Source organism: Fukomys damarensis, unplaced genomic scaffold, assembly GCF_012274545.1.
Source record: "Fukomys damarensis isolate Sample0158 unplaced genomic scaffold, DMR_v1.0_HiC HiC_scaffold_36, whole genome shotgun sequence".
Taxonomy (NCBI): domain Eukaryota; kingdom Metazoa; phylum Chordata; class Mammalia; order Rodentia; family Bathyergidae; genus Fukomys; species Fukomys damarensis.
The window spans coordinates 49643447-49668455 of NW_022900948.1; the positions used below are offsets into that span (position 1 = coordinate 49643447).

Genomic DNA, 25009 nt, shown 5'->3' on the forward strand with positions numbered 1-25009 from the left:
CCCAACTGATACAATCAGCAACACATTAAGATCAAGCACAACTTGGACACCGACCACCTGTGGTAGTCACTAGTCTATCACCTTTAAATCATTTGAATTAAATTGAAATCAAGAAGCAGTCCAGAACATGTTTGCAGTGAACAAAATTTCAATATAGTGTATTTACTATTTAATGGTTCGGACAGAGCTAGGATGCAAGACCCCTGATCTCAGTTAGCTGATGGCTGAACCCCCTGGCGCTGACTGACCTCGGGCTGCAAGGCCCAGATTGAGTTCCCCATCCTTCTGAATGGTTGAACTCCACAACGTTCTATTACAGGTTTCCCATGCCCTTTCTTTAAAGATGTTCAAAGTTGGGAACTCAGAAAAATACCCTTGATGACCACCTCTGTCTTTGCAGAGTGGGTCCAAAGACTGGCACAGTCAGAAGGTCTGAGAGTGCGGTGGGAGGGCTTATGGGGGTTCAGGGGCGCCCGCGCAGCTACCTTCCTGGTGCTTGAGCGATGTCTGCTGGGTCAGTAGCAGGCGTGGTTCTCCTTCCCGCGGTGGATCTGGGCCTAGGCTTCCTCCCGGCGCTTGATGGCGGCTGGGTCAGGAGCAGGCATGGCTCTCCTTCCCACGGTGGATCGGGGCCGGCCTACCTTCCGGTGCTTGAGCGATGGCTGCTGGGTCGGGAGCAGGCGTGGTTCTCCTTCAGTGTTTCTGTTTTAATATTTAGATCTTTGATCCATTTTGATTTTAGTTTATTGCATGGTGAGAAATGTGGTTTAGATGCATGGTCTAGTTTTAATCTTTGCCATGTATAAAGCCAGGTTTGCTAGAACAACTTATTAAAGAGGCTATCTGTCCTCTAGTGAACATGTTTGGCCCTATGGTCAAGGATAAGGTGGCTGAGTGTGTTTGGTTTTGTTTCTGCCTCTTTTAGTCTATTCCATTGACCTCAGGTCTTTTGTTTGTTTGTTTTGCCAATATCATGCTGTTTTTTGTTGTTGTTTGTTTGTTTTTGTGGTACTGGGGATCGAAATCAGGACCCTGTGCTTGCGAGACAGGCACGGGTGCCACTGAGCCAAATCCCTAGCCCACCGTGCTGTTTTTATCACAGTATCTCTGTAGTATAATTTCAAGTCAAAAATTACAGTGCTTCCTGCCTTGCCTTTTTTGCCCAGAATTGCATTTTCTATTCTAGGTCTCTTCTGGTTCCAAATGAACTTTTAGGAATATCTTCTCTAGTTCTGTGAGGCATGCTAATGGTAATTTGATTGAGGTTGTGTTATGTAACAATTTTGGGAGTATGGCCAAGAACAAATAAAAGCTCTCACAAGAGAGGAAATGATAAAGCTCAGAGCAGAAATTTATGCAGTTGAGACTAAGGAAACACTACAAAGAATCAATGAATTAGAGTTGGTTCTTTGATAGATTAAATAATATTGATAAACCTTTAGCCAACCTTATCAAAAAAAGGAAAGAAAAAACTCAAATTCATGCAATTATAAATGAAAAGGGTGAAATCACACAGTTCCTGTGAAAATCCAGATGATCATCCATACCTACCTCTAGAACCTGTACTCTAATAAGATGGAAAACACAGAAGAAAGGGACAGATTCCTAGATACATATGAATTACCAAAGCTGAACCAAGGAGATACAAAAATTCTAAACAACTGTTTCAGTCAGTGAAATTGAAAATGTATTTAAAAACTTAATAGGGCCAGCGATATAGCCCAGTGGTACCTGACAAGCACAAGGTCCTGAGTTAAATCCCCAATACTGAAAAAAAACAAAACTTACCAACACAGAAAAGCCCAGGTCCTAATGGATTCATTGCTGAATTCTACAAGAAATTTAGAGATCTACTGCCAGTTATCTTCAAACTCTTTAATGAAATAGACAAGGAAGCAATACTCCCTAAAGTATTCCTGGAAGCAAGAGTTACTCTGATATCAAAAGCAGAGAAGGACCCAAACAAAAAAGAAAACTATAGGCCAACCTCTCTAATAAACATAGATGCAAAAATTCTCAAAAAGATACTGGAAAACAGTACAACAAATCATCAAGATTATGCACCATGAGCAAGTAGGATTCATCCCAGGGATACAAGGATGATGGTTCAGCATATACAAGTTAATAAATGCAATATACCATATTAACAGAACCAAAGACAAAAATCACATGATCATCTTAATAGATGCAGAAAACACAGTTGAAAAAGTCCAACACCCATTCGTGATTAAAAACCCCACAGAAAATTGGAATATATGGTCTTTACTTCAATCTCATAAAAGCCTTCTATGACAAACCAAAAGCCAGTGGTCAAAAATCAAAAACTTTCACAATAAAATAAAAAACAAGACAATTATGTCTACTATCACCTCTCCTATTCAACATAGTTTTGGAAACGTTAGCTAGAGCAATTAGAGAAGGAAAATAAAAGGAATAAAGATAGAAAAGGAAGAAGTTAAATTATCATTTTTTGAAGATGTCATGCTTCTCTACGTAGAAGACCCTAAAAACTCCGCCAAAAAACTTACAGATGTAGGCTAGGGATTTAGCTCAGTGTTGCCACTGCCTGCCTTGCAAGAGCAAGGACCTGAGTTCAATCCCTGGTACAAAAAAAAAAAATCTAGATTTAATAACCCAAATTCAGTAGCATAGCTGGATACAAAATCAATACTCAAAAATCAATAGCATTCCTGTACACAGATAACAAGCTCCCTGAGAAAAAAAAATTAGGGAAACAACACCTTTCACAATATCATTGAAAAAAAAACCAAAATACTGAGGAATCAATCTAAAAAGGAAATAAAGGACTTATTCATAGAAAGTCACAGTAATCTAAAAAAGGAGATCAAAGAGGATTAGAAGATGGAAAGATATACTCTGCTCTTGATATGAAGAACCAATGTAATAAAAATTTCTGCTTTATTTTAAATTTTTATTTCATGGAGATTTTCAAGGTAACTTTTTATTTAATCAAATCTTACCATCTTTTTGATCTTCCAGAAGCATTGCCCAAATTTGTGACTATATAGCTTCATTTAGGAATGAATTCTAAAACTAGAGAGAAGAGAAGTGCCCCTTCGGATACATTATTTAATAATGTGTTTAGAACCATTCTGGCTGGGTTTCTTTCCCTGTCTTTAAAGTATTTTGTGTTGTGATTATATTACTTAGAAATGAAAAACTAAAATAAAAAAGAATGCCCAAGAGGAATGATGGCAAGACTATGACATGCGTGCCACGGTGGGCACACAGAGCCCACTCTGTAGGCACATGAGCCGAGTTAGTGGGTAACAGTGGACGTCAGTGCTCAGGTTTAACTACGGTGTTGATACTTCGCAATAAATAAGTGGGCTTTTGGTTGCAGTTTGGGCACTTGTTCTCTCATAGCCTCGCTATCACTGCCTTAGGGATCGGGGAGGAATGTCATTTTCCCTAGTGAACCAGAAAGCCCCTTTCCACTTGGCCAGGGCTGGGAGTGGCCCACTGGTCCTGGGTTTCTCCTTAGGCCAACAAGTAGAGCAGCTGCCTTCACCTGGTCCCAACACCCTATACCTGGTCAGGAACAGTCCTCACCAGCTCCTGTTTGTGTCTCTGTTCAGGAGGAGAACATCTGTCTGCACTGGGCGGCATTCTCAGGCTGCGTGGACATAGCAGAGATTCTGCTGGCTGCCAGGTGTGACCTGCATGCTGTGAACATCCATGGAGACTCACCCCTGCATATTGCTGCCCGGGAGAATCGCTACGACTGTGTCGTGTGAGTGTGGCCCTGCCCTGAGACTGCTGAGTGGTTCTGTCTCCCAGGCCCGGAGCCAATGTTGCCCTGTGTCCTTGGGGTCCTGCCAGTGGAGAGGCATCTTTCCTAGTCCACATTTGAGACTCACTGTGGCTTACTGCTGCCTTAGAGATGGCTGTGTAAAAAATTCTTAGCTTGGAGCTTGATCCAAGTCTCACCTGACACACCTCCTAGGAGGCAGTATGGGGACAATTTTGCTCCACCTGGGTTCCTGCTGTACTGAGGGCCCAATGGAGTGCTCCTCACAGACAGGGCTAGAGATGGTGGCAGTGTGTGCTGGCCACTCAAGGTCCTTTTTAGCCACGCGGTCTTCTTCCTGCATTTAAAGGTGGGTGGTGGCTGGGTCCATGCCTTGCTCTGCTGCTGGATCAGGACCGAGGTGTGGCTACACTGAGATCATCAGGGGCTTATGATAGGCTTACCTCACCTGGAATTAGAGGCTTGAGTGGTTTCCGTTGCTCCTGCAAGTGAGCACATGCCTCTGGGTCTATGCTTTGGCCTCAGGCATCTCTGCCTGCACTCGGGGCCACACTTCTCCCTACCCCACACCCAGCCCAAGCATGGAGGGTAGACTTGGAAGGGGAATCAGACCTCAAGTCTGTTATTAAATACTCTCCCTGCTGACTGGTGAGAGGAGCGAGCTATGGGTGTACACTGCACATGTTGAGGGCTCTTCAGTATGGGTGATGTGTGTTCTTAGTGTTTTAAAAGTCTCCGCTTTGCCTCTTTTAAATTAAGATTTGGATGTTTTGTTGGCTTACATTTTTCCTTTTAGCCTCTTTCTTTCTCGGGATTCAGATGTCACCTTAAAAAACAAAGAAGGAGAGACGCCCCTGCAATGTGCCAGCCTCAACTCACAGGTGTGGAGTGCCCTGCAGGTGAGCAAGGCGCTGCGGGACTCAGCCCCTGACAAGCCTGTCGCAGTGGAAAAGATTGTGAGCAGGTGAGCAGGCTCCACAACAAAGGTAGCTCTGGGTGGCTCATGGGCAGGTGGGGCCGGAAGAACTTGGAGTGAATGGATGTCCTGGAATCAGAGCCCAGGTTATCTGGAGTGGGTGCTGGGCAGAGACCATGTCTCCCACTGGGCAGAACTCGGAGCACCAAGTCAACAGCCTCCCTTTGCTGTGCAGAGACATTGCACGAGGCTATGAGCGCATCCCCATCCCCTGTGTCAACGCAGTGGACAGTGAGCCGTGCCCCAGCAACTACAAGTACGTGTCTCAGAACTGCGTGACGAGCCCCATGAACATCGACAGGAACATCACCCACCTGCAGGTTGGTGGGTGAGCAGGGCTGCTGGGCAGGACAGGTAGCCCTTGGGCCTGGGTACTGGGCTCTTCTCAGCTCTTGGGAAGGCCATGCTCTCAGCATTTGCCTCATTAGAGAATGTGGAAGGCAGATGAAGAGTCTCCTAGAAAAAGCATTCATACTCTGAGAAGCTGAGGCAAGAGGATCATGTTCAAGCCAGCCTGGGCAACTTAGCGACTGTGTCAAAACAAACAATAAAAAGGGTGGGGCGGGGGTGGTAGGAAGGTGTGCAAGCTCCAAGTTCAATCCCCAGAATTTAAAAAAAAAAAACCCCTCAGTTCTGGGTGTTCCCCAGTCAGTGGTGATTTAGGGCCTGGTGCTGCTTGGTCTCCAGGGTGTGAATGAGGAGAACCCCAAGCAGAGCCCACTGGTGACCTGTCCCCAGGCCCCCTTCAGGGCACAGTTCAGTAAGCACCATCTTTCCCAGCTCTAACTGAGAAGCTGTCATCCACTTCGTCTTCCTTCCTCCTCTGGCTAAAATCAGATAATATTCTCAAGGACTGTCCTGTGGTTGTGCTTGTGAGCCTGTGTCACAGGATAGGCACTGTTTGGGCCTCAGGCAGAAGTTCCTGAGCCTGAGTATCTCCTTTCCTCCCCTGTGGAGGGGCTGGGCCTGGCTGACCTACTTTTTCCTGCCAGCACTCGAATCTCCTATTGTCCTGAGCATTTAGTCACAGTCTCAGAAGACCCCTGTTGATTACGGGTGGTTTTGAAGGTGTGCAGAGCACTCTGTGTGGTTTCCACCTGTTCCTGATGACTGTGCTCTCTGTCCCCAGTACTGCGTGTGTACAGATGACTGCTCCTCCAGCACCTGCATGTGTGGTCAGCTCAGCATGCGCTGCTGGTACGATAAGGTGAGGAGCGCGCGTTGGCTGCTCGTGCTCATGGGGTGAGTACTGTGAGGGGGCTATACTGGTGCCCACCATGTCCTTGTGTGTCTGGAGGAAGAGTTGGAGGTGAGCCAGTGTGAAGGCCAGGCAGGAGGAAACAACAGGTTAAAAGTGAGGGGCTGCCTTGAGCAGCTGCAGGACCAAGACCTGGACTCCAGAGTCCCGGGCCAGTATCCTTGGTGCCCACCTGGACAGTGGCTAGGTATAGGGTCTGGCCTGGCCCCAGAAGGAAGTCATTTCTATTACTTGTGCCTGGTGAGTCCTGCAGAGGCTGAAGCTGGGTAGATGGAGTGGGCATGGCTAGGCACAGTGGCAAGGGTTGCTGTGGGCTTGGGACTGGTGGATCTGGGTGGGAGAAACAAGAAGCTGGCATGCAGTTCAGGAAGTGTCCAGGATGAAGGCCTGGAGTTCAGAGTCATTGGTAGGAACAGCAGAAGCAGGCTGGTTGGGAACCACAGCAAGTTCTTTCCAGGGGACATTTAGAGGAAGACGTAGTCATGGAGGGGATACGTTGCTCTCTGACAGAGAAGACAACACGGAGAGCAAAGTGGCCAGTGCTGCAAGCAGCAGTCAGTGGTGTCCCTGGGCCATGTACAGGGTTCAGGAGCAGGTCCCTGCTGCTCGGAAAGGCTTTGCTGCATGGACACCCCGGGTCTTGCGCTGCCATGTGTGTATAGTGAGTAGTGGGTGGTGGCTGAGTCCCCAAAACTTGGGGACTGACAAGGTTGAGAGTTTAGGAGGCAGAGACCATCTGGAGGGAGAGTGGGGTCTCTGCAAGGCCATGAAAGGCCAGGGCAGGAGGACAGCGTGACAGCTCTGTGAGGCCTCCCTAGCACACCACTAACGCACCCTTTGACCTAGTGCTCCCCAGCACTGAAGTTAGAGGCCATACTGGGGCACTTTGTAGATACATGTTGACATCAGTTGGTTTAAAAAGATATGTGACGCTTCTGGGCCTTCTTGGCTGTCTGTCCGCAGGATGGCCGGCTCCTGCCTGAGTTTAACATGGCAGAGCCTCCTCTGATCTTCGAGTGCAATCACGCCTGCTCCTGCTGGAGGAACTGCCGCAACCGTGTCGTGCAGAACGGGCTCAGGTGAGAGACGTGCACACTGGGCCACATCACCTGGCCTGAAAGCATGTGTGTGTGCACCACAGCTGGTGCCTTGTCCCCGGAGGTGTCCTCTGCTGGCGATGACTAGTCAGGCTCCCAGCTTGGATTCAGACCGGAGAGAAGGATGGTGCTGAGTCTTCGGAGCCATAATCCGAGGGACTGATGCGGCCTGCTTTCACGGCTGCCATTCAGTGGACTGGGCTTATTTCACTGTTTCAATGATCAAGTCATGTTTCCTTCCCAATTTGGGGGGCTTCTCTAAGTAGTGGTGCCTGGCTGCTGGCTCCTTCCTGAGACACTCACAGCACTTGACCCTTGCACTCTTTTGGCCAGGGTGATATTGTAGCATCAGTTGTCTTGGTCTCTGCTAGAGGGGAAAACAGACTGAGGATGACCAGCCTGCACTTCTCTTTCTGGGGCAGAGCAGACACCTCTTCCCCTGCCCCAGAGTGTGTACTGGTTCCCATGGCAAGCAGGTAAACTAGGTCAGGTGCAGATGAGACTGAGGCACGGCCAAGGCTGCACAGTCTGGTTTGACAGGCTGAGCTCTGTATCCACAGCTTCTGGCAAAGCTGAAGTATTCTTAGATGAGAAGCCAGTGTTTCCTCTTTGCTTACTCATATCCTTCATTTCAAAATGTGACAGGAGCTGGGCTGTGCTGAGCCTGAACCTCCTCCCCTCTTCCTGTTTTCCAGGGCAAGGCTACAGCTCTATCGGACCCAGGATGTGGGCTGGGGTGTGCGGACCCTACAGGACATCCCCGTGGGCACCTTTGTCTGCGAGTATGTGGATCCCTGTTGCCCAGGAAGGCTGGCTACATGGGTCATTCCTGGGATGACACATGTAGTGTCTGCATTCCAGGAAGCTCTGGAGAGTGAGCAGTCATCTCCCGCAGCAGTGGATGAGAGGTCCTGGCTGTCCAGCTGTCCAGACACCAGCTTCATACTCTCTGAGCCTCCAGAGTCTGCCCCTAGTTCCTGTCACAGCTTGTGGGTGCCAGGGGAGTCATTCTGCACAGTGCTGGTCACTCTGAGGGCATGTGCCAGTCCTCTGCCTCCCACTGCAGACAAGCCTGTGGCACTGCCTGGTGTCTGCAGAACATTGGTTTCCTGTAGGCTCCTCAAGGCTCCCCTGGCACCACTCCCCATGTGAGGGTGCAGAGACAGCATGTGCCTGGGCAGTGCTCAGCATCCCTTCTGCTCCCTGCAGGTATGTTGGGGAGCTGATCTCTGACTCGGAAGCCGACGTTCGGGAAGAAGATTCTTATCTCTTTGATCTTGACAATAAGGTACTGTGCTTTGAAGGGCTGAGGCATAGGGAGCTGGCTGTGAACTGTGGATATTTTGTTCTGTCCAGGGGTCTAGATAGTGCCTGGTGTAGCCAGTCCTGGAGACAGAGACAAGCACCTGCTGTGGATCAGTGCATACTCCCCGCGGTCCTGCTGGGTCCTGCTGCTGGGTCCCGCTGCTCGGTGCCGGTCTAGGCTCAGTGCTCCATGTGTAGCCCCTGACTAGGGAGGTCCTTGGGCTCATGCAGCGAGCCACCTACCTTGTACCCCAGGGATCCCATCTGCTGCTCTGGGCTGAATCTTCCCCAGAGGCTGGTGAGGCTGTGGATCACACACGTCCTTCATGTCCCAATTGACTTCTGTGGTGCAGGAGTCATGTGCTGGGAGAGCAGAAGTCAGGGCTGGGTCAGCTGTAGGGCTCAGTTTCTGAGGTGTTCATGCTGGAGTGACATGGCTGAAACCCAGCTCAGCATGTCAACTCTTCATCTCCCTACTCTGAATTCAGATGGATGTCAGTGTCCCTGTCCTGCTCTCTGCTCCCTGCAGTCTCATTCTAGGACATAAACTGAAACCTCAGTATTTAGCTTTAATTGTAATGTTGGTACTTTGTAATAAATAAGTGAGTTTGGGTTGCAGTTTGGGCACGGAGCCCCTGAAAGTTTCCCATCCCTGTTCTAAGGTGTCAGCATTGGTGAAGTGATGTTTCCCCAGAGAAGCTGAGTGCTGGAAGGTTACTCTTGCAGGTGTCTGCAACGACACCAAGTCCCAAGTAATAGCATTGTCTGCCACTTTGTGTATGTGTGCATATGCGTGTCCCTGTGCCCATGTGTATATACCTGTGCCTGTGTGCCTAGGGTGTACGTGTGCGTGTGCTGTGCATGTACCTGTATATGTGCAGTGCACTCCTGGGGGTGTGGCAGCTGTGGGAGGGCTCCTCAGCATTGCCTGCCAGTCTGATGGCTGGTGGTCCATGTCCTGGTGAATGCAATGTCCTTTGCGAGTGTTGCAGGTATCCTTTCCCCTGTGGCTTTCTGTCTTTCTTTCCTTCTAGTAAATGCCTTCTAATGAACAGAAGTTGTTTCTTTCCTGGTGGTCTGATTTATCAGTCTTCTACATACTTAGAGGGCTTTTATAAGATCTTAGTGGGTCCTGGACTGGCTCTGTGTGTTCTGTGCCCGTGTCCGGGTGGCTGCATGTCTCTGACCCACCAGGGGCGGTGCCTTGGTATCCATGTGCCCACACACAGCCCTGACAGTTTCTAGTTTTGCCTTCTAGAACACATCTGCCCTGACTCTGGGAACTGTTCACTGTGCAAGTTTTCCCTTCTCTTGGTAAATACCTGGGAGTGGAGTTGCCAGGTCATATAAAGGTATATCTGACTGAAAAAAAGTGTGTTTTCTGGCTGGAGACTTAGCTCAGTAGTTCCGCTGCCTGCCTTGCAAGCGCAAGGTCCCAAGTTCGATCCCCGGTACCCCCCCAGAAAAAGTGTGTTTTCCAGAGGGGTCATTCCACTTGACATCTTTATACCAGCAACATATGAGTTACAGGCACTATAATTTTAAGTTGTGTTTTCTTAGTGGTGTTGTTGAACATCTTTTCATATGCTTATTGTACACTCTTGGATCTTTTGTGAGGCAGTGTTAAACCCTGGATAGTGCCTGGTGTAGCCGGTCCTGGAGATAAACAGAGACAAGCACCTGCTGTGGATCAGTGCGGACTTCCCGCAGTCCTGCTGGGTCCCGCTGCTCGGTGCTGGTCTAGGCTCAGTGCTCCATGTGTAGCCCCTGACTAGGGAGGTCCTTGGGCTGCTCTTCGGGGAGGAAGAGTTACTCGCGTTCTCTTGAATCTAGCAGTTGTCAGGTCTTTATATTCAGCATGTGCTGTGAATATTTCCACTCATCCTGCCCCTTACCTCCTCATTTTCTTGATGGTCTTTCGGGAGGCAGAACTTTTTATTGTTTGTGCTTTCTGCATCCTGAGGAATCTTTGCCTACCCCCAAAGTCCTGCGGATTTTCTCCCTGTCTTTCACTAAGTTTTGTGTTTAATCCCTGACCCTCGCTGACCCAGGTCATTCTCCACCCCTGCCTAGAGGATACTGCGTTTATGCTCCTTTGTCCTATTTGTCTGCTGGCCCCTACACAGCACATACTCCTGGTGACTGTGGGGATTTAGTAAAACTTGGGACCAGTCCTCAGACGATTCTTTTTCCAAGTTCTGTTAGCTCTTGGACCTTTTCTTTCCTGGGTAAGGTTGGGAAACCAGTGTGTCAGCATGTGTAGAAATTCTGGAGTCTTGATGATGGCTGCGCTGAATCTGGGTACCCAGGCCCTGGTGTCCTGGTGCTGACATGGGGGGCTCTCTGTTGGGTTGGGTCTTTGATCTCCCTGATCAGAGCCTTGTATGTTCACTGTACAGATATTATACACATTTTGTTAAATTTATTTTCCAACAATGTCATACCTTTTTTGCTCCTGTAAAGAATATTGTTTTTTAATTTCATCTCCTATTGTTTGTGGCTATCCTTGGAAATAGCAGATCTGCTGTTGTATGTTGACCTTGTTAAAATTCATTCTTTAGTTCTGGAAACTTTTTGGAATATTCTGTAGGAGACCTGCATGTGTGATCATGTCCTGTGTGAGTACAACTTTCTCTCCATCTCCAGGCTTTGCCCTGCAGTGTACATAGCTAGTCCTGCTCATTGTGCCACTGTCCCTGGGAAGAAACCTGCATCTGCCCTGAAAGAGGCAGTAGGGCCAGGCTGCCTTGGGCACTCTCACATTGCTGGGACTCAGTTCCGTAGCAGTCAGTGAGACCCTGCCTTCAAGGCTGCCAGCGGGATGGCCAAAGCACACCTCCACAGCACTCCTTGAATGTTCCAGGCTTCACCTCCCCTCCTGGTACCTGGCCACCCTTGAGCCTCCTGCATTGCGCTTCTGCCTTTTCCAGAATAGCACAGAAGTGGTTCTTCTTGCTTGTGTAAAAGGCCATGAATACAGCACACTCTCTTGATTACCTGCTGCAGACCCCAGTCTGTGACCGCCCGATGAGATGTCTCGGGTGTCCAGTGGCCTGACCAGTACCTGCCCCACCTGCCTCCCCTTCTGTGCTTCCCCATCCGTAGCAGCACATCTGCACCAAGTCTAGGTGGGGCTCTTTTGATGAGAGGTGCTCACGAGCAGCCCTGTGTGGGTCTGGAAAGGCACCTCCTAAACAGCTCCTTAAAGACTGGTGTCAGGAGCTATAGAGCATAAGAGTGAGGGCAATGGGGCTGTGTCCTTGGGCAAGGGAGGTCCCCTCCCTACTGGGGAAGGACTGGAGCATGTTCTTCCTGCTGCACCAGGAGAGGCCAGTGCGGCTGAGCATGGTCAGGTCTGAAGATTGCTGCTCCATGGACAGGGTGTGCGCAGTGCAGGACGGGTTTCCAGGGTGGGTGGAGGATGGTTTCGCAGGACCCTAGGAGCTATCTCTGGGCTTGTAGCTATAGGAACTCCACAGTAGCTGGGGGTGGGGGACAGCCTACCTCTGGGGCTCAGGTCGATGGTCAGCCATGGATACTGGCCAGACCCCTACAGAAAGTGATGGATTGTGCACTGGTGGGCACTGTGAACCAGGCCCAGGTCTGTACAGAGCCAGCTGTGGCTCCAGACATGGGGGCTCCCCCCACCCTGCCCCTCTTTGTGTTAGGGCTTCTCCTGCTTTCTGCACCTCGCCTGCCTGGCATCCGTCCTCACACAGCCTGTTCCCTGCTGCCCTTTTCTTGTTTAACTAAAGAAAGAAAAAGTGTTTTACTGTGCTATCCTTCCCTCAGTGTTTTCTTCTTGCTCTCTGGCTGTGTGCTGTGTTTAGACCTACAGTGAGGTCTGCACCCTTGCACCACCCCCTAGGTGTAACAGTTGTCAGAGTCTCGTTTGTTTTCTCTTCCTCTGACATAACATGGAGTTCACTACAAATGAACAGCTCACATCAGCAGGTACCTGTAGTGGTGCTGTGTTCTGTCCCCATGCCCACAGGTGGGCCGTCCCCAGACTCATACCCAACAAACAAACCTTTCCACCAGCTGCCGAGGGTAGGTGAAGTCCTGTGAGGCTCTTGCCATCCAGACCAGCATCCAGCACCTCATACTGTGCTCTGCTGAAGAGACCAGCCCTTGTCCTGCAGAAATGGTGCCGTCTGACAGGTGTGTTCTCTGTGTCCCTGCTGACTGGGGGAGGACTGGAGCTTGTTCTTCCTGCTGCATCCCAGAAGGCACACCGTGCTATCTGAATCCCTGTCCCAAGTTGGGGGCGTTCCTCGACAGTCCCCTTTTGCCTGCTGTCTCTGCACTGTAGAGAACAGGTTGTTGGTCATTGGTGCCTGCCGTGCCTTTCATGCTTATTCAAGGGAATTCTTTTCCAGAAACACACAAAAGCCTTCCCACGCGTGTTGGCTGCCCCCACGCATGCTGCCTTCCTGGCAGGGAGGCAGACACCTCACTCTTGTCATTCAGCTCCCTGTTTGTAGCATGAGAAGGAGGCTCAGAAACTACCCTTTGCTAAAGAAGTTTGGTCTTTTTTAATTTTTCTTTTCCTTTTCTTTGATTACTGAAGATCATGTTTGTTTGTTTTTGTTGTTGTTGTTGTTGTTGGGTTTTTTGTTTGTTTGTTTGTTTGTTTAGTTGGTTGGTTGGTTTTTTGAGACAAGGCCTCACTATGTAGTTGAGACTGACCTGGAACTCACTATGTAGCCCAGGCTGGTCTCGAACTCACAGCGATCCTCCTGCCTCAGCCTCCAGAGTGCTGGGATTACAGGCATGCGCCACCACACCCGGTGTTTGTTTTTTTAACCCTGCATATTTTAATCCATTAAGTCACTCTTCTCTGATTTGCAGTTGTCACTTTCTGGCTTCCAGACGCCATGGGAACTAGCCTTCATCTTGCTTCATCTCAGGTCTCTTTGCTTTTTGGCACTAGCTGGCTTCGTCTCTTCAGCCCTTCCCAACGCTTGGAATCAGCCGTTTCTCTAAGAGAACTTTTCCTTTGACAGGAGAATGATTTCAGATGAAATCAAATGTTAGTTGCTTATTTCTTTCAGGTATACTGACTGTAGACTGTTTTCAGAGGACAAAGCGACAAAACAAGCCTACACTTAATGGTGCATTCATGCTGAGGATTCCATCCAGTACAGGGGTTTTACCCAGTTTTTCTTTGTTTTTATTGTGGGATAGGTTTTGCTTCATACCTGTATCTCTTACAGTGAAAAATTTAGTTCATTTGTGGGGTTTTTTTGTTTTGTTTTTGTTTTTGTTTTCTCTTTTTGGTTTTTTGAGACAGGGCCTCACTATGTTGTTGAGCCTGACCTGGAACTCACACTATGTAACCCAGGCTGGTTTCGAACTCACAGTGATCCTCCTGCCTCAGCCTCCCGAGTGTTGGGATTACAGGCATGCGCCACCATGCCCAGCCAAAAAATTTAGTTCTTAGAGCCCCTACTTTCAGAGTAACAGAGCAATTCTGCTGTGACAGTGCATGTGATCTCTTTGCAGAAGCAGTGTTGCCACAGTGGCAGGGAATGCAGTGTGGTTGCTGAAAGGTGTTCATCATAGTGCTGTGCACAAGGGGCAGGTGATGATGTTGCTATGGTGATGGTGATGCAGTGTGATTATCAAGGGGCATTGGTGGTAGGGAATGCAGTGTGGGACTTTGATACTGTTGCCATGGTGACAGAATACTAGTCATCCAGCGTGTTGATGGTGTTTCCATGGTAATGGTGGTGCATTGTGGTGACCAAGGGGCATTGCCATGGTTGCAGGAAACGCCAAAAAGTTACCGCGAGATGTGGATAGTGTTCCCACAGCTACAGGCAATCCAATTACCCAGGGACATTGATGGTGCTGCTGTGGGGACAGTGAATGCAGTGTGGCTATGGAGGGAGTACAAGGGACATTGCTGGTGTTGCCATGGCGGCAGGGCGTGTGGCAAAGTTACTGAGGGACATTTGCCCATTCTGCAGTGGCAGTGAGTCCAGTGCCATTGCCAAGTGATATTGACAGTTTCTTTGTAGGGTTTTGGTCCTTGCAGTACATTCCACTAGAGGTGTGTAACTGCTGTGCAGTGCTTGAAATGATTGTTTTTCTACACAGTTTTTTCACCAATATGAAATGCAGTTGTATTCACGTACTTTAGTTCATTTTAAGTCATGGAGTTTAAATTTTTTTAAACAAAAGATGTAATAACATGCTTTAAAGCATATAAATAACATGCTTTAAAAGTAAGAATTATGGGATGCCAAGGCAGGAGGATCACAAGTTTGAATATACTGGAACTTAGCAAGACCCTGTCTCAAAATAAAACATTTAAAATGGTTGGGGATATAGCACAGTGAGAAGGCCCTTGGTTCAATCCCCAGGATCACAAAAGATGAAAAAATAACACATAAGAGAAGAGCCTCGTTCTGCCTGGGTTCTCCTGTTCTGTGTTGAGCTGCTGTGGAGGCACACAGATGGGCTAGAGCCATCTCTGTGTGGTGCAGGCGGTGGAGAGCTCTGACCCTGCATCAGGAGACCTCTACCCAGGGGTCCAGTCCACTTCCTGAGGCTTCATCTCCCAACACCTCTCCTCATGGGAAGGTTTCCACTAGGAGTCTGAAGGTGACAGACACAGCAGCCCCAGCACCCCAACAGGTACCTGTGTATAGGTGGTTACATGAATAATATATCCCCCAAGTTTTTCTTCCTCCTCTTGCTCACACGGGTAGTAGGAGCATCCATGCTCTTCACCCTGCACCTCACCTTCCTGTGTGTCAAAGGCAGTGTATTAGCAGGACACAAGCAGCTTTCTCATCCTTTTTGGGACACTGAGAAAAACTTCAGTGTTTGTTCTTTGGGTGTGGCCTCTCGACAAGTGCTTGTGCCATTGTCACGTGTTCCCTGGTTCTGCTCATCTATGCAGTGGCAAGTTGACAGCCAAGGAGTTTGATTATAATGCCCTTTTGCCCGTTGATTCTTTTATGAGTCAGGATCTCACTGTGTAGTTCAGGCTGGTCCTCAACTCGCTGTGTAGCCCAGGATGGCCCTGAATTTGTGACAGTCCTGCCTCGGCCTCCTGAGAGCTGGAATTGCAGGCGTGTACCCCCACATCCAGCTCCACTGATCTCTGTACTGCTTTGGTTCTCTACTGAGACTTCCCTTCTCCAGTTGCTCAGAAGCATGCTGTGCTGTGCTGCTTGAGCAGGGCTGGACTCAGCTGGCTCTCATCTGTCTAGAATGCGTCTATGCTCTTGCCTTTCTGTCAGTCATGTGGATCAGTGATGCTGACTTTTGGAGAATCGTCGCTTTCTCCAAGGTGGTATCTTGTCTTGCTTAATGGCTGGGCTTCAGCTCTGAGCTCTGGTCTTTGACCCGGCTGTCTTGTCTGTCAGTCTCATCCCCTCTCTGTGTATATGCTCAGGTCTTTTCGTCTAGCCTGGCTCCATCAGCCAGAGGTCTTGCACAGCCTTGACCTCCCCAAGGGGCCCTTCCCCTGGACTGCTCAGCCTTGGACTCTAGTCCTGACTGGCCAGTATGCCCAGCCTCCTGCAGGCTGTGTTGTTACTGGCACCTCAGCCCTCTGTGGTTGGTAGTTTCAGTGCTTTCTGCAGGGCCAGGGCCCCCTGTCAATTCTTACTTCACCACACCCACAGACAGAGGCCCAAGTCCACCATCTGAGTCCATGGAGCCACAGTGTCTGTGGGGCAGACCTGAAACAGAGAGTGGCTGTGTCCTTGGTTTTGGTGGTGGTTGTGGAGTTTGTTTTGAGACGTGTTCTCGGGGATGTTGACGGGAGACTCTCATCCACATCACAGCTCTGAACTCTTGTAGAGCTCTCCATATGGCCCTCGTCCAAAGTTACCCGGTGAAAATGCTGGAGCCCCCTGCCTCTTGCCCACACTTCCCCTTGTTGGTTTGGGCTCAAAGCTGTCTTGACCTCAGGAGTACCCTGGCCTACTGCTGAAGGCTCATATGGGTTACCAGACGCCTGGGAGCTATGCTCGCAGGACCCTGCCATCCATGAGACTCAGGGCCTAGAAAACCTTCCACACACCTGTTCCAGTTTACCGGACTATACTTACCACCCAGGGCTACAACTTAACAGCTTAGGCCAGCAGTTAGGTGTGCGTGCCAGGTGTGCATTGTGGCCCTGGGGACCTGTCCAGCCTGGGCAGCTCCTTGGGGCTGAGCCGGACAGTGTTCAGGTCCTTGCTGGCCGTCAGCTGGGCCTCCTGCATGCCCTGTGCATCCCTGTCAAGGCAGTTTCTCACACCTAGAGTCTCTGCAGAGAAAGCCCTCTGTCTCAAGGGCTCCTGGGTCAGTCCAGCCCTCCAGTTTATTGGGAGTCCCTGTATGGTAGCAAAGCCTCAGCAGTTAGGCCGGATTGCAGTTGCGGCCACCTGTGACTCTAGACTCCTCAGTGTCCCAAGTTGCCAGACAGCTGTCTGTTGTGTCACAGCCCTCAAGGAAGGGCCCTTGGTCATGACAAAATCCTTGCCGGCTCTGGCTGTCAGGCTGCTGTGTGGCCGTAAAGGTCAGGGCAGTGTGCCCTGGGTGCTGAGGGCCGGAGCCTCTGACGGACCTTTCTCCCTGCCAGGACGGAGAGGTGTACTGCATCGACGCACGCTTCTATGGCAATGTCAGCCGCTTCATCAACCACCACTGCGAGCCCAACCTCGTGCCTGTGCGTGTGTTCATGTCCCACCAGGACCTGCGCTTCCCCCGAATCGCCTTCTTCAGCACACGCCTGATCCAGGCTGGAGAACAGCTGGGGTACGTGCAGCCAGGCTGGGGATGGAGCCGAGTGGGCGGGGTGCTGGCTCAGGGGCTTTGTCCAGCACGTGGAGGTGCTGAGTGCCGTCCTCACCCCCAGGTTCGACTACGGGGAGCGCTTCTGGGACATCAAGGGCAAGCTCTTCAGCTGCCGCTGTGGCTCCCCTAAGTGCCGGCACTCGAGTGCAGCCCTGGCACAGCGGCAGGCCAGCTCGGCCCAAGAGGCGCAGGAGCACGGCCTGCCAGACACCAGCTCTGCAGCTGCTGCTGACCCACTATGAGGGGCAGTGGGGCTGGGAGGGCCTGGCTCAAACCCCGCCGACTGCGATGGAGAAGCTTTTCTGCCTGGGGTGTCTCTGGGTCCCAAAGGGCCCGGGGTGTGGACCCCTGCCCGGACCGTTCTGTCCTGAGGCCTGAGCGCACCTCAGAGGCACTGGGACTCGCGGGTGTGACCTTGTGGGCTTCTGACCGTGGTCTTGTCCTTGCAATGTTTCTCGTTTCCTCCTCTGATCCTGGAGGTTCTCGCCCCAGCTCTGCTTCGTTTGTTCTCCCGCCCGACCAGATGCCTGTGCGGCACCTGCTGCGGCTGCTGCCATCGTGCTGCTCTGTGAGGCCAGCGCTCCCTGTGCAGCCGGGCAGCTCTGGCGCCGCACACAGGACACGTCCACGGCCCAGCGCGGTCAGGGTGGCCCTGCCCTGGCTTTGGAGGAAACGTGGGCTTGCTTCTTAGAGAAACCCTCTCTGTATCAAACCTTGGCTGGTGTTTCTGTGTGAGGACTGGGTTGGTGGGCAGGCGGACCCCACACCAGCCCGCCAGCTCTGCTTCTGCTGGCACCTTCTGTTGATTTTTAAGCCACATGCTATGATGATGAATAAACTGATTTATTTTCTACCATTACCGAACATTAGGACAAACAAAGAATAAAAACACAAAACACAGACAACGGTGCTGAATCTGGTGTGGTTTCTACTCACCATGTGAAAATAAACTATCAACTGTAAAAAGAGAACAAAGTGATTTTAGAATTAAACGCAGGAAACACTTTTTTAAAATGTTAGTCTTGTAGTGTGAATAAATTTGCTGTCACCTTTTGTGTGGCGGCCTGGCAAGTCATGTACTTTTTCGGCATATACCTTTCTAAATACTGTAATTAGTGCAGGGCAGTGGAGTTCTTTTCGTGTGACTCTTCTAAACATTCATAATGCAGTCATGTTTATTTTTTCTGTTAAAATGTTTTTGATGGTTTTAAGAGCAGTCTTTTGGCTCAGACCATTTCTTGTTCTGTTTTCAATGAAATCAATAAAAAAAAAAAAAACAAAAAAAAAAACCTTAAGTGAACTTTCATTACGACACCGCACTCCTGCTGGTCTCTGTAGAGCCCGCCTTCCAGGTGGGAAGAGCACTCAGGCTCCCACCTCAGGACCGAACAGGGCCAACCTCTGCCTTTCCATAGACAGCGCCACTTCCTCGTCGCTCAGCCCTGTCCGTGTAGAGGGGACACTAGCACACATCGGGAGAACCAGTGCACAGGCTGGGAGTCTTTCTAGAGCTGTGGGGCAGCACTGAGTGATTCTCTGTGTCCCCAGGGCTGTCAGCCCTGGAGCACAGTGAGGCCAAGTGGCAATGCAGGGCCCTTCCTTCTTCCCACCTGCCCAGGGACCCAGGACCAAAGCTGTGTGCTGTGCACTGCATGCAGGGATGGCCTCCTCCCTATAGCAGAGCTTGTAAGCTTGATAAAAAATAGATCAAAGCTCCATTTTCAATAAATGGAATTCATTCAGGTTGGCAATCTCTAGAAGGAAGGCAGCTGTCCTTGTGTTACAGGCAGCCCCACAGGGTGCCTTGCCAGCAGGTGACCTGAGGCTCTGATGTCAGCAGCAGCGGGTAGAGGTCCAGGACAAGTGTGACTGTAACACGCAGGACACAGTGCAGAAGCCTGCCATTCTTGGGGTATGTGGACCTTGGCAGCCATAGCCCTCACAGGCTCACAGCGGGCCTGTGTGTGGCCTAGGGAGGTCAGGAGAAACCCAGGTCAGCGGGGCTTAGGACTACAGGCCAGGTGATCACCTCACCCAGCAGATAGATATGGCAAGGGGGTCCAGGTGCAGGGCTGAGGCACCACTGATGCCATAGCTGGGCAGGCTGCAGTGCTTTGCATGTGTTCTGTCCACCTGCCCTGGACCTGAAGCTGGGTGTGCAGAAGGTATGTGTGCAGCCAGGATCCAGCCCAGCTGTGGTCCTCAGGGGTGTCGGGAGGGCCCACAGACCTCATCACAGCCGACTCCATCACTTCATGAGACAGACAGGCTGAGGTGTCTGTGGCCAGCTGCAGTCACCCCTGGTTCCAGTGTAGGTGGCAGGTGAGACCCCAGGCTCCCAGCAGGGACAGATACACTCTGGGCAGGACGATGGGCCCCTGTCACCTGACCCAGCACCCCCAGTGCAGATATGAAGAGCCAATGTCCAGGAGCAATGTGCCTGCTGGGGCCCACACCAAAGCCTTTTATGTCCAGGTCATTGTGTTGTCCTGGTGGTGTGAGCTGGGCCCATTGGGATGTTTGTCCCCAGTACCACCTCCTCCACATCAGTTGTCCTGAGTTCTATACTGGACTGGGTCCGGCATCTCTGGTGCTATCCTTCAGTCCCAGTGCCCCTTGGGGGTTCCCCTGGTGGCCAGAAGACTTCACTCCCAAGGGGCAGCCACCTGGTCATACGGGCCTCTGCCAAAGAGCTATGGCTGCTGCATGGGCAGAAGCCACCCAGCCACACTGGCTGTCATGCCATGAACGTCATGCCTGGTTATTACAAAAACCTAAACAGAACTAGAAGAAAATAAAACCTTCCAGAAATTCCTCCTTGGTTGCGTCTGCCTGTGTGAACTGCAGCGCACACAGCCTTGGCCCAACAGTGGCGCCGGTGTCACAGGCCCGTCTCATACACCCAGAGTCTCCACCATCAACCTTTGCTGAGGGGCTGGGGACAGTTCCACCTCTCCCACTAATCAAAGCTCCCTGAGAGGAGAACCCTGTGCATCATCCTTTTTCACTTGTGCAGCAATCTCCAGAAAGGGCTTTGAGCATACATTCCTAGTTGGGAAAGCAAAGCCAGGAAAAAGTTAAGAGAAGAGCCAAAGCTTCCCAGAGTCGAGGTAGCCCTGCACAAGTGGAAGCCACAGGACATTGCTGTGGCCATGGGGGACACCTGTGGTCAGCACTCCAGGCTTGGGCCTCCACTGTGCAAACCCTGACTGACAATGGTTTGCATTGCAGATGGTGCCCAGCGGGGAGCTACCTCTGCAAAATGCTCGTTGGAGAGCTCCCAGAGGGAACTAACTCCCTGCCACGTGTGAATCCAAAGTGCGCGGCTTTGCTTCCCAAATAAATGTTTGTTTGACTCCCTGTCAGTGTTTCAGTTAACATTTAACTCTTGAATCTGTTACCAAAGTGTCACGCATGAAATGGGCCAGTTTTTGCCCCTTCAAGAGGCTCCCTTTCCTCACACCACATTGAGAGCGTTACAGTGTCACTTTCTCCCTTCCTCTTCAGGAACAATTTCATGTGTTAATGTTCCATTCCTTGGATTATTGATAAAATCGATTTATTACAATTCCTTTTTGTGAACTGCCTTCATGCAGTATTGCATTCTCATTCTTATGATTATGAGCTCTTTGTATATTACAATTTTATGCTCATATTGATTTTAAGTTTTAGATGTGGCAAATCTGTCTTGAGCCTTTCAATTATTTTACTTAGAAGGACCTTATCCACTCCCAAATTTTTAAAAATAACCTCCACCACTGGTTCTAGCTTTGTTGTTTAGTCTTGACTCCAGGCAGAATTTACTCCATGTGTGTATGTGATACAGATAGGAATTTTACATATTGTGGCGTAATTCACAAATAGCAAAGTGTGCAGATCTCATGTGTCCAGCTCTAATTCTGACAGGAGCCTTTGCCAGGTAACTCACCTGTCTTCCAGACAGGGGCTGTCCCTACTGCCAGGGATGTCCTCTGCCCTTTCCACACCGCCCACTGCCTCTGAGAGACAGTGCCATTCTGGATCATTTTCAGCTATTCTAGAACTCAAGTTAGTGGACCACACAGCTGGCTACTCACTGTGCGTCAGGCTTCTCTGCTCTTGTTCCACAGAGCATTACTGATCTTCGTTTAGTGCTGGAGAGGTTTCCACGCTAGGATCATTTGGAATTGGCTCATCCACTTTCCTGCGTGTCGTGTCCGCTGAGCTCTGTAACGAACCCAGCCGCACAGCAGTCACAGCCCTCACCCTCCTCTTGGTGTTCCAGCCTGGTTTGCTCCAAGTGCAATTTATCTTTTGTCCCTTTCTTGAGGAGTGCTTTATCCTGAGGTACCTTAGGGTATCTTCAACACTTTGTTTTCTGTACCCTTCCAAGGCACTGCTATGGCCTGCCTGCCTGTGGTCTGCGTCCCCCGAGCTTGTGTGTGGAGGTGTGACGAGGTGGAGCCTTGTGGACGGAGTCTCTGGGAACAGGCAGTCGGAGAAGGGCATGCAGGGTAGCCCTGTGGTCACAGCCTTGACTTCATCTTTGTGACTGGAGTACTCGAGGTGGAGATCATGGCCAGCCTCATCTGCTGCTCCTCAGGGTTTCCCCCACCAAGCCACCCTGGCTCTTCTGGAACATAAGGTGATACACACAAGTGGACTCATTTCAGGACTATTTTGTTCCACCCACCTATTGTCATCTGTCTTTTTTTTTTCTTTTTTCTTTTTTGTACCAGGGATCAAATTCAGGACCTTGCACTTGAGAGGCAGCAGCAGCACCACTGAGCTGCATCCCTGGCCCTGACCTATTGTCATATTATCCTGTCTTATTATTGGAGTTTTAAGTGTCAAAATTGCACATGATGTCAGTTTCTACAAGAAAAATCTGATGGACATTCTGAGGGGAGTTCTTGACCCTCCTAAATCAGTGTTATTGGGGTATCATCGAATACAGAAGGAACCTGCTTCAAGTTGATGGGTTTTGGCAGATGTCACCATCCCCACAGCCACCATGATGGAGACCATGGGATGCCTTCATTGCTGGCGAGGCTCTATGGTGCCTTCAGATCACCCCACCCAGGCTCTGGGATTACCCTGTGCCAGGCTCTCTGGCCTTCTTGGCTTGATACACACTTTTAAATTGTGGAACAGTCTCAGATTTAAAACATTCAAGTGCAGCACAGGACTCTTACCAGGCAGGCGTGGCGCCACTGAGCTACATCCCCAGCCTAAATTGTGCTTTTTTCCCCCGTGGACAATTTGAGAATAAACTGTTACCCAGTGGCCACCATGTCCTAAATGTGCACATTCCTACAGGCAGGGACACTGCCTTAACTGCCACGACCAGGCACCAGCCCTGCTCCCTCTGTCTAGCCTCAGACCAGGGACTTGACATCGGTCCCCATACCCTCTGTAGCCATCTTCGAGGGCAGCATCAACCTGGACAAGTTCTCATCTGTTTTTATGACCTTGACATGTTTGAAGGTCACTGGCTGGCTGGCTGCTGGAGCATCCTGGGTTGAGATTTGCCTGCTTTCCTGAGGCCTGGAGCCAGGCCGTGCATCTCCAGAGAAAAATGGGGTAGGCCTGGCTCCAAGGGCATCCACCATCACTGGCAACTAGGGTTGCGTTCATTATTGATGTGTATATCAATCACAATTCCAATGGTGGGGCCAAGCTGGTTACAATCCGGGCACAGCTTCAGAAGGGGGCACGGATCCCACCTGCGTCGACTTCAGTTTATTCTCATGAGTATGGATGCCTGGTTTCCTGTTCTGTCAGTGCCTAGAATATGTCACTGCCTGTTTTCACTTGAGTTTAGCCAGTGTCAAAGCTTTCATGAGATGGCGTTCTTGCAGCTGTCCACATGCCACAGGTCCCTGCCAACCCAAGGCTGTTTAGCTTTCCAGCAGCAGAATCTTCCAGGCTCATTAAGATTTTTCGGGAGGGGGGATGGTGTTGAGACCAGATCTTGCTATGTAGTTCAGACTGGCCTTGAGATTACTATGTAACCCAAGGCTGGCCTTGAATTTGCAGTGATCCTCCTGCCTCAGCCTCCCAAATGCTGGGATTACAGGTGTGCACCACCATGCCCAACAGGTTCCTTTAATTGATACATTTTTATATGAAATAGCTGGAAGGGCTGGGGATATAGCTCAGTGGTTCCGGCGCCTGCCTTGCAAGCACAAGGGCCAGAGTTCAATCCCCGGTACAAGTAAAATAAAATAAAGCCGGGTGCGGTGGCACACGCCTGTAATCCCAGCACTCGGGAGGCTGAGGCAGGAGGATTGCTGTGAGTTCAAGACCAGCCTGGGCTACGTAGTGAGTTCCAGGTCAGTCTCAACTACATAGTGAGACCCTGTCTCAAAAAAACAAAAAATAAAATAGCTGGACGTGCCAGGTGTAGCACATGCCTGTAATCCCAGCACTTGGGAATCTGAGGCAGGATCACTGAGTTCAAGACCAGCCTGAGCCCCATAGTGAGTTCAAGGCCAGCCAGAATTACAGAGCAAGATCCAGTTTAAAAAAGAAAAAAACAATATTTTTATTTGGCACTTACTGTTTGTTTGGGGGGCCCATGTGGAGGTCACACAGCTCCCAGGTGGTGAAGCCTCCACCTGCCCTGGCTCCAACCCAGGGCCCTGCCTCCTCGCACAGGCTCCTTGGGGAGGGAGCTTCACATGTCCTTTGCTTCCTTCCAGTTTCATTTTTCCTGTTTTTATTATTATCTTCATGTGCTCTTTGGGTATCAAGAAAATTCATCTCTTGTCTTATGGATTGCTCACATTTCAGAGATGTATTTATGTGCTTATGATGGTCTTCAAAAACATTAGCATTTTGGTGCTGTTTTGCTCCTGTGTTAAAATAATCTCAAATTTTCTTGATATCAAATATTTCATATAATCTCAAATTTTCCTAGTATTCTTTTCCTTGAAGCTGGTGGCTCCTTGCCCTGGGAGGCTGTCCTGAAGTTCTCCTCAGCTTTGAGAAGATCAAGTTATTAACTGTTTTGTTCTCCTCTGTTCCCTGCCAGCCCAGGGCCAGGGACTCTAATCCACATCTGCCGTATGTTGGGGTCAGGGTCCCATGCATCCCTTTTTGATATTGTTGGGAGAGCCCTCTTCACTGTCCTCATCATTTACCTTGCCTGCTCTTCTGTTAATGTTGCTCTGAATTGCAAGTTTCCTTCATCCCTGAAATCATACTACTGGGTGGTGTGGAGGCATCTGGGAGCCAGCGAGCAAGCCTGCAGCTCAATGAGCTGGGACGGAGACACACAGGCCATCCCAAGGAGAGTGCTGTGGTACTCAGTGGTGCCAGCAGGGAGATCAGCAAAGGTCCACATGGACAGATCACCTCCCCACAGAGAGCCACCTGCTGAAACCTGCAGCACAGCATCCCAGCATGACAGGTGAAGCTCTTATGGCTGTGGAGGAGGCCAGGAGGCTGACCCGCTTTGGAAGTCCACTAGGGGCACTGAGGGAGGAGTAGGGCTGCTGGCCAGTGGGGAGGGATGGTGGGCGAGACCCAGGAGAACTGGTTCTGGCGGTGGAACTGGACAGCCTGCTGGACTTGGGGCAGCGAGGCTGCCCAGCTCCATGCCAGGCAGAGCAAGCAGCCAGCAGCACGGCCTGGCTCCAGTTGGAGGCAGCCACACTACAAGGAGAATGGACATGAAGGGCTATAGGAATAACTCTAGAGTCCATGTGCATGGACACTGCAAAGAGAGCCAGGCATTGTGCAGGATGCACAACAGTGGTGTCCAGGGCCTGTTTAAAGTACCTTTCCGATACCCTTTTTTTTTTTTTTTTTTTTTTTTT

General features: G+C 50.2%; 1 protein-coding gene across 10 annotated transcripts in view; it reads left to right on the forward strand.

The window, feature by feature from the left end:
- Ehmt1 (euchromatic histone lysine methyltransferase 1) overlaps positions 1-17976 on the forward strand; it is a 191478-nt gene extending 173502 nt beyond the window's left edge. For all 10 annotated transcript variants that reach the window (XM_010608766.2, XM_033759224.1, XM_010608768.3 and 7 more), the window contains 9 exons: positions 3600-3754; positions 4569-4736; positions 4924-5068; positions 5878-5955; positions 6970-7085; positions 7799-7885; positions 8313-8391; positions 16993-17168; positions 17269-17976. In XM_010608766.2, the coding sequence (XP_010607068.1) occupies positions 3600-3754; positions 4569-4736; positions 4924-5068; positions 5878-5955; positions 6970-7085; positions 7799-7885; positions 8313-8391; positions 16993-17168; positions 17269-17449 (1185 nt within the window). In that variant the 3' untranslated portion in view covers positions 17450-17976. The remainder of the gene's footprint in view (positions 1-3599; positions 3755-4568; positions 4737-4923; positions 5069-5877; positions 5956-6969; positions 7086-7798; positions 7886-8312; positions 8392-16992; positions 17169-17268) is intronic.
- The last annotated feature ends 7033 nt before the right edge of the window (positions 17977-25009 follow it).